Raw genomic sequence first — 15,266 nt, 5'->3', positions numbered from 1 at the left:
ACTGAGTCAGCTGTGAGGAAGATAGCCAGGAGCACCTGCTGTGCATTGTGGAGGTCAAGGCCAAGGATCACCAGGTGGAACAGGCTGTGAAGAAGCTCTATGGCACGGACATGGCCCAAGTCAACACCCTGAACACACCTGAGGGAGAGAAGAAGGTCAACTGTCTCTGACCAGGGGGCTTTACATGTTGGGATCATCTAAAGTGAGTCCAGCTGGTTAATTCTAAATATAAACGCGTTCACCATTCAAAACAATAATAAATAATAATAATAAATAAAATTTTTTTTCATGTGTCTTCAAAAATGACTTTTCTTGAATATCTAGAAAGTCATATATTCAAATTAAAAGACAGATGTAGTTCAAACGAATGTGTCAAAATTTACATGGTTTTGGCAGTTTTGATTCCATCTTATTAAATATTTGTAGGGGCCTCCCTGGTGGCGCAAGTGGTTAAGATGCAACCTATGAAGTAATCCACAGCCTTTGCAGCATGAGTTCGATCCCCAGCCAGGGAGTTACCCACATGGCACAGCAGACATCTCCTGCCTTGCCCACTGCCCCCCTCAGCAGTATATTTTGGTCAGTCTGCCTGTCCTGCTCCCCACTCTGTCTCTGGTGAATCCTCTCACCCCCACACCTTTGGCCTGTACCCCAGTTCTTGTATGAGTAAATAAATATATCTTAAAAAAAAAAGTTTACTTCTCATGGGGCCACCCTGGTAGCACAAGGGGTTAAGGCTCACCTCTATGAAGCTATCTGCAGCCACTGCAGCAAGAGTTCAATCTCGGGCCAGGGAACTACGCACATGGCGCAGCAGATCTATCTGGTCCCCTCAGCAGTGTATTTCATTGGATCCACCTGTTCTGTTCCCCACTCTGTCTCTGGTGACTCCTCTCACCCTCCACACCTCTGGCCTACACCCCAGGTCTTGTATGCAAAAATAAATAAATCTTCTTTAAAAAATTAAAATAAAATAAAATTTCACTTTTCAGACTGGATCCCACCTGCCTTCTTATGGAATCTAGTTCTCTTCCTTCTTGGCATTTTTTACAATGATGACTTTTTTTACATTCACCTTTATTAAATTAATTGTTGTTTGTTAATTATTAATTTGTATATAACAATTATCTTGGCATTTATTACAATTAATAGTGATGATGAGGTCATTATGACTCATTGTGTATTTACAGCTTTACTAAGTGTCTTTCTCATAAGAACATAAGCTCCATGAGGGTGGGGACCTCACCCTTTTGTCCTTCACTTTATAGCCAGGACTTGGCACATATTCATTCGGGGCTCAAGAAATATTTATTGACCAACTCTCAGCATGAATTTCCTTGCCTTTAATATCAGGGTGTTAATGCCCGCCATCATTACCATGAGAATTAAGGTGATAGTGGAGCCCAAAAGGGAGCAAAGGGCCTGAAACACAGTAAGTGGTCAACACATGTTATTATTGTTATTATTATGCATTCAGAGGTAAGTGAGGAGGATTGAAGAATCAGAGGTGGGTTTGCAGGGCTGTTTATGATTCAAGGAAAACAGGGCATTCCAGGAGAATTCCAGGGCATTCCAGGAGACAGCTCCAGCAAAGCTGTGGATGAGAAAGCATAAAGGCAGTAGATGAATCTATAATGCTGGGTGAAGAGTAGACTCTGGCACCCTGTAGACAGGCAGGTGGGGTCATCCTTGAATGACAACCCGGCACATTTTATACTTGCCCCTTTGGCAGTAGGAAGACAATGAATGTTTCTGAGCAAAGGTGTCAATTAAAGAAGTGATATTTGGACCTCGGTGGTGGCACAAGGGTTAAGTCTCAGCGCTATGAAGCTATCACCAGCCACTGAGGCGTAAGTTTGATCCCCCGCCAGACAGGTGACCCACATAGCGCAGCAGACCTCTCCTGTCTAGCCCACTGCTCCCCTCAGCAGTGTATTTCACTCAGTCTGCCTGTTTTGTTCCCCACTCTGTCTCTGGTGAATCCTCTCACTCCCCACAACTCTGGCCTACACCCCAGCTCTCTGTGCAAAAATAAATAAATCTTTAAAAAAATTTACATATATGCCCACAGTATAGCATATTCCTTTTCTTTTTTTTTTTTAAAGAGGCACGTATTTTTATTTATTTATTTATATGTTTGTTTGTTTGTTTGTTTTGTTTACACATGCACTGGGTACAGTCAGAAGTGCGGGAGGGTGAGAGAATTCACCAGAGCCAGAGCGGGGAGCAGAGCAGGCAGAAGGACCGAAGTACACTGCTGAGGGGAGCAGCGGGCGGCAGGGGAGGTCTGCGCGCCATGTGGGACCCTCCTCCGGTGGCCGGGGAGCAGCTGGGGATCGAACCGGCGCCGCAGAGTCCGCGGGCAGCTTCGCAACCCAGCGCTCAACCGCTGCGCCACCGGGGAGGCCCTAGCATATTTCTTTATAAAGTATATGCACATGGTTTTGTCAATTTATATATTAAATGTTTGCAAATCCAAGTTCTTAAGTTTTTATGAGTGATAAGTAGACTATCTGACCTAATTTTTCTTCTTGTGGCCCACTGTCAACTGATAAATTACAAGTCAGCACCTCTAATGCAAAAGGGGGGGTGACCACGAGCACACACACACCCCAACACCCCCGTCCCCCCCCAAGCCCCGTGAATGCTACCAGGCCACCCTTTTGAACCAATGGGAGGCAGATGGAGATGAGCCTGGATTAGCTGGGGGAAGGGAGGAGCAGGAGCTCCTAGGGGAGCAGAGCGGCCAGAGCAGGGGTGCAGAAGGGCGAAGGCACCATGCCGCTGCAGGAGGACACCCTCCGAGAGGTGTGGGCCTCCGACAGGTCCGAAGCCCCTGTCCCCTCATCATCCTACCCGAACCCTGGGGTCCCCTATGGAAGGTTTGGGAAGGGGGAGGGACACAGACTGGTTCCTCTGCTACCCTCAGCGGGCACGAGGAGGAAGACCGGAGAGCAGAGGTCCAGGGGCTCCCGCAGCCGGTATGTCACCCCCCTCGGAAAGGAGGCGTTAAAGATCCCTCGCTGCGCGGAAACCCACACCGGGCAGGGGGACTGGGGTGGGGAACATCCTCAGTTTCTAGGGGTGCTTGCTTCCTTGATGTTTTTTGTTTGTTTGTTGTTGTTGGGGTTTTTGGGGGGAGTGGAGGAAAGGTAGAGGTGTTTGGGACCTGGGTTGTCGGGGAGAGGAATTTGGACTCTGGGGGCCTCCGAGGTGCCCATGATGCACAGGAGGGAGCCTCACCCCGAGAAGCAGGTCGCAATTCCCCTCCGATTCATCCGCGGTTATTTCTGGCAGCTCAAGAGATTAGAAGTGTCGGGCAGCTTGCGGGACCCCTCTCTCCCTCTCCCTCCTTCTGGCCCCCCACTCAGCAGCGACCCGTGCGGGGACAGAAGCCGAGGAAGAAAAAGACCGAAGCCCCTGAGTCTCCCCGCCCGCCGAGATCGCGGCCCCCAAGACCTGGAGGTGGGGGGACAGGGTCCGCGGGCGCCCCCCGGCGAGGGACGTGGAGGGGACCCTGGGCGCGCGGAGCGGGGAAGTGGGGAGCAGCCGGGAGCAGCCGAGGCAGAGCCGGGCCGGGTGGGGGCCGGAGCGATGAAAGCAAGCCCCGGGAGAGGCGACGACGGCGGAAAAGAGCCGGGGAGACCCCGCTGAGGCACCCTAAGGGGGGCGCGGGACGCCGGCGGGGGGGGCTCTGCCTGAACCCCGCGTCTCGGCTCAGTCGGGAGGAGGGGGCGGCCGCGGGAGGACCCCGCCGCGGAGCCGGCCGAGCGCAGGGCGCGGCAGACCGAGCGCGCCCAGTTCCTCAGGGACCCCGAGGCCCGGCGGCGCGACCCGCGGGGAACCTGCCTGGCGGCGGGCGCCGGGGACGCGGAGGACGGTGAGCGGGGCTGGGCCGCGGGAGGGCGGGTGGGGCGGAGCCGGGGCTCGGTGGGGACCGCCCGCGAGCCGCGGCGCCCCGAAAGCAGCCTCCGCCTCTGAGGTCGCGGCTGTGCGCCCGCAAACCCTGCTTTCTTGTTTTCCCCTCTTTCCGCCTGGGGAAACTGAGGCACCGCGAGGTTTTTGCTTGCTTGCTCTGAACTACAGCTCAGCTCCGGGAGGGGCCGAGTGGAGGGAGGGGTCTGACTCCAGGCCAGCCACTGAGGGGCAGGGCGGAAGGCAGGCCAAGGAAAGTGCGAGGACCAGGGGGTGCAACAAGAGGGCCAGAGAGAGGGCAGCCCAGGTGTGCAGGGTGTGAGGAGGCAGCCCAGCGAGAGGAAGGGCCTCTGGGGAAACGTTTTCCCGTAAGAGGATTCCCAGGAGTTCTCCCCAAGCTCCCCTGCACCTTGGGGTCACTCCCATTCTTGAAGGACAGTTCTGGGAACTGCTGCCCCCTCCCCTGGATTCCCCACTTTCCAGCAATCTGGAGGGACGGGGATCCCCATTAAGAGGGCCCACCCCAAACCCCATTATGAGGAGTTTCCACCTACAGAAGATGAGGAGGAGGAAGAAGAGGACCAGGAGGATGAAGAGAAAGAAGAGGAAGGAAAGAAAGAGAAAATCCCTCTGTCCCCCAAAGAGAAGGCTTCCACAGATATCAAGAAGAGGGTCAAGGCCCAGGGCCAGAGGGGTAGGTGTGGAGGGTATGGAAGCATCTGCTAGGCCCTGCCCTTGAGGGGCTGCGAGTTGGTTGATTCTCAGGACTGGAGACATCAAAAGGTCACCCAGTGCCTGGACCAGAGGGTTCCTGCCCAGGATAGTCCTTAAGGACCAAGATCAACCTGTGCCTGGCCCCACCTGCCCCTGCGCAGGGTGCTCAGTGGCCTAGGCAGGGGAGGGCAGAGGATTTTCATTTTCTTTGTGATTTCTGTTTAGTGTTCTTTTTTTAACTCAATATGAATTGTTGTTATAATTTTTATGAAAGTATCAAAGTGATCACAGTAAAAACCAGTCAGTGAGTAAATGTGATGGCTCCCTGGCCTGAGCGCCACCCCCCCCCCCCCGGAGGTTCTGCATCTGCTCTAAACAGGATCAGAGGCTGGACCTTTGTGGGCAGGAACGTGCATTCCAGCACTGTCCAGGGGGACCCAAAGGAAGCCAAGGTGGGAGCTGGGATTCAGAGGCTCAGTTAGGAGGTCTGGCTTGCACTCCATCCATCCGTCCAGCCAGCCAGCCAGCCAGCCAGCCAGCCATTCAGTAACTGCTTAATAAATTCCTTGAGTTTGCCCACTCCTTTTTGAACTCAGGACTGAAAATGTGACCTACAGAAGATAGATTCTGGGTCCTAGTCAGGCCTCAGCCTCCCAGGGGACTGGAGGAACAGTTACGTGGTCTTCAGCCCCAAAGGCTCTTCTCTGTCTAACCCCCACCTGCCATTTCCAGGGGACCTGGGAAGCCCTGTCTGCCCACCAAAACCTCTGCGCGCTAAGAAGGAGGTGCCGGTGGAGGAAGGGACCGAGCTGAGAAAGATCAAGAAAAAAGGTGAGTCCAGTCTAGGAAAAAACAGGGCTCTGGGTGCGATGGGCCTGTGACCCTTTCACATTCGCACAATGCAGGCTCTGGGGAGGCGGACAAGGACCCCTCCGCAAGTCCAACCAGAGTAAGGAAGAAGGTGCCAGCAGCCATGTTTCTGGTTGGAGAGGATGGTCCACCCGAGAAAGCTTTGAAGAAGAAAGGTGGGTTGCGATGACAGTCTCAGGGCATGGGGAGCTGGGGTGCAGTGTAGGTCAAGGAGTGTGGGTTCCAGAGTCAGAAGACGTGGGGGACATCTGAACCCCCTGCTTCTAGTAGCTATGTGGCCTCAGAACAATGTCTTAGCCTTTCTGACCATAGTAACACGGGCTCTTCCCTTGTGGTGTGGGAAGAGTCCACATGAGACATGGGCTTTGGAAGCACTTTGCAACCCTGCAGTGCTCCCCCAGGGTGAGGGCTTACCAGGCTTATCCCCGCTCCATGCCCAGGTACTCCCAAAGGCTTAGAAGGGAAGAGGAAGAAGGAAGAGGACGAGGAGGGAGAGCTGGCAGCAGGAGTGACCAAGAACAGCAATCAGAAGGGCAAAGCGAAAGGAAAAGGCAAAAAGGTTGGGGCACAGGAGCTGAGCCCCTTCAGGGAGCAGTGGCAGGGGCCTGGGCTTGGGGGACTAGAATGTGGGTCCTCGCATACTGGGGCTGTAGGGTTAGAATCTTGGCTCCCCCTCTGGCAACAGAATATAAGCACAAAGGGCACCAAGCTTTTGAGAACAGAAGAGGCTATTGTGGGGTCACCAGACTGGGACTGAGGGTCACCACCTGAGGCCTTATGTCATGTAGTCTGAGCCCTCCCTCTGCAGCCTGACCATCAGACACTGCCAGAAATGCTCACACAGCCCCCACAGGAAGAGACACACTTTCTGTACCAGGGAGGGGAAGTGGACAGGGAGACCGGCACCTATGTACAGACCAGAGGGCACATGGACCAATGGCCTTCTCCGTGAGCTATTAAAAAAAAGTCCCCCCTACTGCTCCGAGTTCCCCAAGCACTTTCTGCTACTCCACCCAGGACCTCCAGCTTTATAGTAACTAAACTATCTGGCAACAAAAAGGCCAACATGGGCTGCCAGGGACTTGCAGGGATCTCCTCCAGGCCTACCGGGGGCCATTCTTATTGGCTTTCTCCACATCATATTCTATAATCTTGTATTTTCCCAATTTTCTTCTGGTACTGTGGAGAGTGGGCAAGACATGTTCACTTGCCCACTGGCTAAGGCTCGCTCTCCAACACTAACCTCACCTCACACACGGTGCAGTCCCGCCCTCAGCAAAAATGACCAACATCATGACTTCTTAGTGGCTCATGGATAGTATTTGATCCTTAAATGCATGCCCCAGGCTGCAGCCCCTACTTTCCCCTGCTGGGAAAGTTGGGGTTAGAATCTCACCTCCTCCTCTTAAGAAGGACAGAGCATGAGAGTGAAAGGCACCAGGCCACCCTCAGGCCTCATGCAACCAAATTATTATTAGGAGCTTTGCAATGAGCAAAGTGAGCTTATTTCTTCATTCATGTATTAACTATATATATTGCTGTAAACTTAGTGTCTTAAAACAACAAACATTTATTTCCTTAATTTATATGAGTCACAAATCCGGGAGTAGCTTAACAGGGTAATTTGACTTAGGGTATTGTGACTTTAGTCACGATGTCAACTGGGATTGTAGTTATCCTGAAAGCTTCACTGCAAAGGGAGGATCTGCCTCTAAAATGGCGACAGGGCAGCCAACTTCCCCTGGGGCGCAGACAGCAGAAGCCACTGCATCTTTTATGACCAAGTCTTACTAGGAAATGTCTCTCCCCCATCACTTCTGCCATATTCTGTGGGTCACAAAGGCCACCCCTGATACAGTGGAGGGAACAAAACAAAGGCCTAAATAGGATAGGGCAGGGTTCCTTGGAGGCCATCTTGGAAGCCGGCTACCACATTCATTGACAACGTATGGTCATAATAATCACAGCAGCTGACACTTCTCTATCGCTGTATGCCCCAGCCCCACCTCAGTTCACCCCCTGAGATAGTGTCCAGAGAGGGAAGGTCTTCCTAAACATTCTGGGTCTGACAGGAGCCTGGGCAGGATTCAAATGCTCCTCTTGCTAGCTGTATGAACACGGACAAGTCATTTCATTTCTCTGGGCCCCAACTTCTTTATCTGTAAAATTGGGCCACCACCTCAGTTAATTTGATATGAGCATTAAGTGAGCTAATATTTGAAAAGTGCTCAGAACTATACCTGCCACGGTGGTAGTTCTTTATGTAAGTGTGTTAAACGCATAAATAAGGTCTGTCCCAGGTATCCACTCTCACCCTACCTACTTCTTAGATGGAAAAAACTGGGTCAAAACTTAAAAATATGACAATTACTAGTGAAACCAGAATTTGCACCGACACTGACTCCAGAGCCTGGGCTGTTATTCACAAGGTGACCAATAATAATAAAGCACACAGCTCCCCAGAACCTCCTAACTGGGGTGCTTGAGGAGCCAAGCTATTGGGGAGGTGTGAGGGCCCATCACACTCTAGCCGGCCTCTCCCTCCCTCCCCACAGACAGCAGTGAGTTGTCCTGCCTGTCCAGGTAGTGGGGACACACTGAGGGCAGGGGAGCGAGTGCTCTGTGGGTGATGCACCCTCTTCCCCACCCAGAAGGAGGACAGAGTCACGTCCCCACCAGTGGAAGTGGGTGAACCCCAGGAGTTTGTGCTTCAGCCTGCCCCCCAGGGCCGGACGGTGCGTTGCCGGCTGACCCGGGACAAGAAGGGTATAGATCGGGGCCTGTACCCCTCCTACTTCCTGCACCTGGACACGGAGAAGAAGGTGGGTAGGGGAGAGGTAAGGGAGAGAAAACAGAGGAGGTGCCAGGACCCAGGCGGAGGGAAGGTCAAGGGCAAAGGTGAGGGGTTGGGTTTCAGGGGCAGGGGGCCTTCTCTTTCCCCTCACCCTCCTCCTTCTGCCACTGTCTTCTCTTCCCATCCTCTCCCCTATCTCCCCCTCCCCAGGTGTTCCTCTTGGCTGGCAGGAAACGGAAACGGAGTAAGACAGCCAATTACCTCATCTCCAGCGACCCTACCAATCTGTCCCGTGGAGGGGAGAATTTCATCGGGAAGCTGAGGTGGGCTGGGCTCCCTGGCGCTAGGAGGCCTGGGCAGGAAGAGGGCCGTGCTGTCATCTCTGTCCCCCTGGGCCTGCAGAGTGCCCGCCACAATGGACTAGTCAGAAGCGTTCCCCAGCCCAGAGCTTCTCACACTTTGCATAGATCGCTGAGGGAGCTCATGATAATTGTTCAGTGGGTCTGAGGTGGGAGTAAGATTCTGCATTTTTTTTAAAGAGTTATTTATTTATGCATACAAGAACTGGGGTACAGGCCAGAGATGTGGGGGGTGAAAGGATTCACCAGAGACAGAGTGGGAAGCAGAACAGGCGGATCTACTGAAATACACTGCTGAGGGGAGCAGCGGGAGAGACGGGAGAGGTCTGCTGTGCCATGTGGGTCACCCCCCTGGCAGGGGATGGAACTCATGCTGCAGAGACTGCGGATTGCTTCATGTGCTGTGCTTAACCCCTTGTGCCACCAGGGAAGCCCGCATTCTGCTCATACTGCCGATCCAGGGACCTCATCTGGAGTAGGGCACAAGTTGTGAGGGTAGGGCTCTGCCTGTCTTGTCCATGGTTGAATTCCTAGCATCTGGCACATGATGGCTACTCAAAATATATTTACTAAGTGAATAAATGAACAAATATTTAGCACCTACTCTGTGTTGTCTCCAATGACCGCTCATCTAATCCTTACCACAAATCCAAGAAGTGGGACCCTGAGGCAGGCTTTAGTTCTTTTACTTATGTATTTAATAAACACTATGTAAATAATCCTTTTTATCAACCAAATGAAAAGATTATCATTGTGCCCACATTACAGAAGAGAAAGTCAAGGCTCAGAGAGCGTAAGTAACTTGCATAAGATCAGACAGCTGGTGGCGCAGGCGGTTGAGCACAGCGCTGTGAAGCTATCCGCACCATCTGCAGCACCGGTTCCATCCCCGCCTGCCGGGGAGCTACCCACATGGTGCAGCAGACCTCTCCTGTATCACCTGCTGCTCCCCTCAGCAGTGTATTTCGGTCCTCTGCCTGTTCTGTTCCCCACTCTGTCTCTGGTGAATCCTCTCACCCTCCAGCTCCTCTGGCCTGTACCCTAGTTCTTGTATGCATGAATGAATAAATCTTTAAAAAAAAAAAAAAGATCACACAGCTGGTAAGAGATGGAGCTGAGAATTGAACCGTACCCAGCCTCCCCTTTCTAGATGCAGCTTTTTAAAAGACCCCGTAGGGAAAGCCTGGGGTAAGAGACCTGAATTGCTCAGTCCTAAGACACCCCTACCTTTGAGGTTGGAAGCTCACGATCTGCTTGGCTGTGAGGGAGAGTCTTGGGGTAGGGGTGTGGAACGCCCCAGCCCCGCCGCCAGCTCTACCGTGCTTGCAGGTCCAACCTCCTGGGGAACCGCTTCACAGTTTTTGACAATGGGCAGAACCCGAAAAGAAGAGGTGGTGCGGATGTGGGGAGCCTTCGGCAGGAGCTGGCAGCTGTAATCTATGTGAGAGCCTCCCCCTCCCCCAGCCCCTCGGCAGGCCTTCCCCTTGCACCGGCTGGCCCAACTGGCTTCTTGCTCCCAGGAAACCAATGTGCTGGGCTTCCGAGGCCCCCGGCGCATGACTGTCATCATTCCCGGCATGAATGCGGACAACCAGACGGTTCCCATCCGGCCCCGAAATGTGAGCCCCTGTGTCCTTGACGCCTCTGAGGGCCCTGCCGCCTACTTGAACCAACCCCAGGGAGTGGCGGGTGGGAACTCAACTTGCAGAATACCCAGCCCCCTGAACATACCTAACACATAAGACACAAATTCATTCTAGCAACTTGTGAATTGGAGGGGGTGGGGGGTACGGAACTGAATTCACTGAAACAAGCACAATTTCTCTTTTCTGTTTGTTTAGCGTACACCAAATCATTCATCCATGTATTTATTCAGCACACACATATTGAGTGTAGAGTCTTTGTCTGGGTGCCTGGAGGACACCTGAGGACATAACAAGGAGCTGTCCCCCCCTCCCCAACTCCCCGGGGAAGCTTGTGGAGGGAGACAGACAGGAGACAGTAAATGTGATGATCCAATAAATTTATAGGATGTTAGCAGGTGATAAGTACTGTAGGGAAAAAAGTGTCAAATAGGGAAAGGAAGCTGAAAAGTGTGTGTGTGTGTGTGTGTGTGTGTGTGTGTGTTTTGAACTTAAAAATCAGTGGTCAGGGCCTCCCCTGGTGGCGCAGCGGGTGAGCAGCGGTTGAGCGCTGGCCTGCGAGGCTGCCCACAGCCTCTGCGGTGCTGGTTCAATCCCCGGCCCCTGGCGAGGGTCCCACATGGCGCGCAGACCTCTCCTGCCGCCCGCTGCTCCCCTCAGCAGTGTGCTTCGGTCCTTCTGCCTGCTCTGCTACCCGCTCTGGCTCTGGTGAATTCTCTCACCCTCCTGAGCTTCTGACTGAACCCAGTGCTTGTATAAATAAATAAAATAAATCTTTAAAAAAAAAAAAATCAGTGGTCAGAGTGGGTCTCATTGAGAAGGTGAAATTTGAGCAGTCTTGAAGAAGGTAAGGGAGGAAGCCTGTGGATATCTGGGGAAAGAGCATCCCCCAAAGGATGAGTCAGTGCAAAGGCCCTGAGGCAGGAGGGTGCCTAATGGGTTAGAGGACCAGCAAAGTGCTAATGAGGCCTGAGGAAGATGTGGTCAGAGGTGAGAGTGAGGGTCAGTAACTGGTTTTAACTGAGAGAAACAGAAAGTCTTACAAAGATTTTGAACAAAGAAATGGCATAATATGACATATATTTTGTTTAAAGATTTATTTATTTGTGCATACAAGAGCGGGGGTATAGGCCAGAGGTGCGGGGGTTGAGAGGATTCATCAGAGACAGAGTAGGGAACAGAACAGGTAGAGTGACTGAAATAAACTGCCAAGGGGAGCAGCGGGCGAGACAGGAGAGCAGCAGGCAAGGCCCACTGCTGTGTCATGTGTGTCACCTCCCTGGACAGGGATTGAACTCATGCTACAGTGGCTGCAGATAGCTTTGAGGTGCTGTGTTTTAATCCCCTGTACCACCAGGGAAGCCCTGACTTATATTTTTTTTATTTATTTTTTTAAAAGATTTATTTATTTATTTATACAAGCACTGGGTACAGTCAGAAGCGCCGGAGGGTGAGAGAATTCACCAGAGCCAGAGCGGGGAACAGAACAGGCAGACCGATGAAATACACTGCTGAGGGGAGCAGCGGGAGGCAGGAGAGGTCGGCGCGCCATGTGGGACCCTCGCCCGGCGGCCGGGGATCGAACCAGTGCTGCAGAGGCCGTGGGCAGCTTCGCAGCCCAGCGCTCAACCGCTGCGCCACCAGGGGAGGCCCCTGACTTATATTTTAAAAAGCAAAGGTTGTTTGTTTTGCACATGTGTTTGTGAGGTGTAGGGTAAAATGCGGAGACATCCTAGAGAGAGGCCACCTCCTTTAGCGTGCCAGCCCCATGCTCTGTTCCTTGGCACTGCAGATCGGCTAGCCCAGGACTTCAGGGATGGGATAACTGGCATGGCCCATGTTCACTGTGATGTCACTCTACTCATTTACAATGGAAAATAATACCCCTGTCAGCTCATCATACATCCTTCCCTGCTGGAAAGTCATGCAGTAATCAGAGGCCTGGCAACCCACGGGGCAACAGCCGTGCAAGGTTCCGGTCTCAAGAAGCCTGTGGGTCCCACAGTCGCTCCTTCCGTGCCTGGAATAAATGCACGAACCCTTCAAAGGCTGTGCCTCCCACGCATGTAAGCTTGATAAGAACTACCCGGTGCTGCCCTGGGCCTCTCTTTATCATCTCATAGTTCATCATTCTATAATCATTTATTAAAGCCAGGCACTGAAGATCCAAAATCAACAAGTTACCATCAAAACAATATTTAATATGTATTGAGCTTTTTTACTCTGCCAGGAATTTTTCTAAATAACACATCATTTACTATTAATTTATTTAACTCACAATACCTCATTGTGTTGGGAAACTAAGGCACAGACATTGGTAAAATACTATGCTTGCCTTAGAGTACCTAATCCCTGTCCATTAAGGTGCAGTGAGAGAAATAGTAAGAGCAAGGTTACAGAAGCTCAGAGTTAAAACATCTAAACCAGATGTGGGGTCAGGAAGGCTACTTGGAGAAGGGCTAACTCTAAAACCATGAAGTAGAACAGGTGGAAGGAAAGTCAGAGAAGAAATAGCTCAGGAACACCATCAGACACTGCTCCTTCCTGCCAGAAAGTCTCCTCTAGGACATTTTATTTTAACCACTGTTTTCCTGTCTATCTCCCCAAGTTCAGCTGTGAACACCTTATAGGTCCTAAAATGTCTGCCTCGTCCTTGTAATCAGGTGCCAGCATGTGGTTGTTCTTGGGAACTCATGGCACCAATGGCATGGAGCACCTACTGTGTGCCGCATGCTGCTTTCTAACCCTTCCTGCTGGCTTTCTACAGCAAGGCCCCATTTTCACAGAGGTACACCCTAACCACTACACATCCATCAAGCATGCTCTCAAGGGAACCTTGATGGATGTTGACATGAGGCTGCACGCCTGCACGCACGCACACACGCAAAGGCATGCACAGGTCCCCAGGCCCCACCCCTTGTCAGTTCTGAGAGATCTCTGCTACCCCTAACTGTCCTCTTTCTACCTACTCCCCCGGGGCACCCAGGCCAGGGATGGGCTGCTGGTGCGCTGGCAGAACAAGACACTGGAGAACCTCATCGAGCTACACAACAAACCACCTGTCTGGAACGAAGACAGCGGCTCCTACACCCTCAACTTCCAAGGTCGAGTTACCCAGGCCTCAGTCAAGAACTTCCAGATTGTCCATGCTGATGACCGTGAGTAGCTGAGGGCCCAGCCCAAGTCCTTCCCCACCATCTCCAGGACTGTGACTCTCGGCTCACTCAAGTCTTTCACCCCCACCATTCTCGGCCCCCCACCCTCCACTCCATGGAACTGTCCTTTATTGCTGGAGCTGGGACATCCCATCCAGCAGTCACTCCTCCAGGGTGTTGACACTGATCCCAGGAGCCTCAGATAATCCAAGGAAGTATGTTGGGGCCTGTGGTTCCAGGCTCTTATTCTAGCATTAACCAGAGCCCTGGGGCCGATAAGGGAATATTCTGGGTAAGACTGTGTTGAAGGGAGAGTTAAGCTGTTAGTATTTGAAAAACAGATAGCCCCAACTTTTTGTGGCTAAAGAGGGTGCTAAGGCTCAGAGAGAAGCACCTTACCCACAGTCCCTTGGCTCCTCCGGGTTACACCGGCCCCCAAATGTGCTTACATGTTACTTCCTATGTGCCAGGCACAGCTCTCAGGACTTTACAGATACTGAATTATTAAATTCTTTGAACAACCCTTGAGAAAGTTATTATTATTGTCCCTATTTGGCAGATGAGAAAACTGAGGTACAGGGAGGTTAAGTAACTTGCCCAAAGTCACACAGCTAATAAGTTGTGCTGGAATTAGATCCCAGGGAGTCTCAATCCAGTGCCCGGGACTCCAAACCCCATCAAGACGGCTGCTTTTAGGGACGACAACACATTTCTCAGTGCCTTCTCTATTATCTTCCCTTAAGTGAGGTCAAAGGCCTCACTTGGGGAGCTCAGGGAACAAGATGTAACTAGAATACAAGTAAAAATATCCCTGTTACAAGCCTGGGGAAAAGGTGCCCCCCAACGGGTTGAGGAAGTTTGGGGTGGAACCGTGTCTCCCAAGGAATGCTAGGTTAACAAGGTTGGCTATCCCCCACTCCATCCTAGGGATGTGTCCCCAATGTCACCTGTCCTGTGGCCTTGGAAAACTGCTCTCCAGATCACATTTCTGGTGGAGCACAGTCTGCCAGGTTGGGGGTATTTTTAGCAACTTCCTGTCCCTATGGATGCTGGGGACAGTGTTGGGATTGGGGCTGGGAACCTGGACCAGATGTGGGAGAGGTAATGAGTGGGGCCACTGGGTTGGGAAGGGAACTTGGGGATCAGTCAAGGATAGAGCCTGTCACTCTGAGAGAGGACTTGGGTCTAGAGGTAGGGAAGGGAATGGGGTCAGAAGACAAAGTGGATATTGGAACCAGGCTTGGGGTAGTGTGACAGCCTCCCATGCCTAAGTGGTGGTTATATGCATAGCTCTGAGCAGCAGAAGATAAGGCAGGGTCCCTGCCCTCCGGGGCGTTCAGTCCCGACGGGTGGTGAAGCTGTAGGTGGGTCTAGTTTTCCTACACGGGAGTGGTGTTGGCCGTGGGCGGGGGTGGGTGGCGGCTGAATAACTGATGGTGACTGAGGCTTGGGAGCCAAGGCACAGGGGGCGATGTTCCCCCAGTGTGGAGGGCATTGTCTACAACCCCCAAGCTCCGGCCCCAGGAGGCCTCTGGCCGCCCCACCCCTGTGTGTTCACAGCCGACTACATCGTGCTGCAGTTCGGCCGCGTGGCGGACGACGCCTTCACCCTGGACTACCGGTACCCGCTGTGCGCCCTGCAGGCGTTCGCCATCGCCCTCTCCAGTTTCGACGGGAAGTTGGCCTGCGAGTGATCCCGGTCGCCCCCCAGGGTCCCCAAAGCCCGCCAGCGTGGGGGAAGCGATTCAGCAGAGACTTGCAGGCTCCCTTTACCAAAGACCCTACGGAGACGCCTCCCTGGTCGAGGCTGACCCAT

The 15,266-nt window shown here is 52.5% G+C and overlaps 1 protein-coding gene across 1 annotated transcript; it reads left to right on the top strand.

Moving 5' to 3' along the window:
* The first annotated feature begins 2,778 nt into the window (after positions 1-2,778).
* Positions 2,779-15,182, top strand: TULP1 (TUB like protein 1). Its single transcript, XM_054698148.1, has 14 exons — positions 2,779-2,882; positions 2,930-2,981; positions 3,298-3,538; positions 3,722-3,880; positions 4,496-4,609; positions 5,362-5,460; positions 5,535-5,654; positions 5,940-6,064; positions 8,151-8,321; positions 8,504-8,616; positions 9,982-10,093; positions 10,173-10,271; positions 13,282-13,453; positions 15,011-15,182. Exons 1-14 carry the CDS (start codon positions 2,779-2,781, stop codon positions 15,142-15,144), a joined length of 1,815 nt encoding a protein of 604 aa, XP_054554123.1. The 3' UTR covers positions 15,145-15,182.
* Positions 15,183-15,266: the final 84 nt, after the last annotated feature.

Source organism: Talpa occidentalis, unplaced genomic scaffold (genome assembly GCF_014898055.3).
Source record: "Talpa occidentalis isolate TD23 unplaced genomic scaffold, MPIMG_talOcc4v2.1 talOcc4.2, whole genome shotgun sequence".
Taxonomy (NCBI): domain Eukaryota; kingdom Metazoa; phylum Chordata; class Mammalia; order Eulipotyphla; family Talpidae; genus Talpa; species Talpa occidentalis.
The sequence above is the reverse complement of the archived record's forward strand: the minus strand, read 5'-3'. Positions and strand labels throughout refer to the sequence as shown.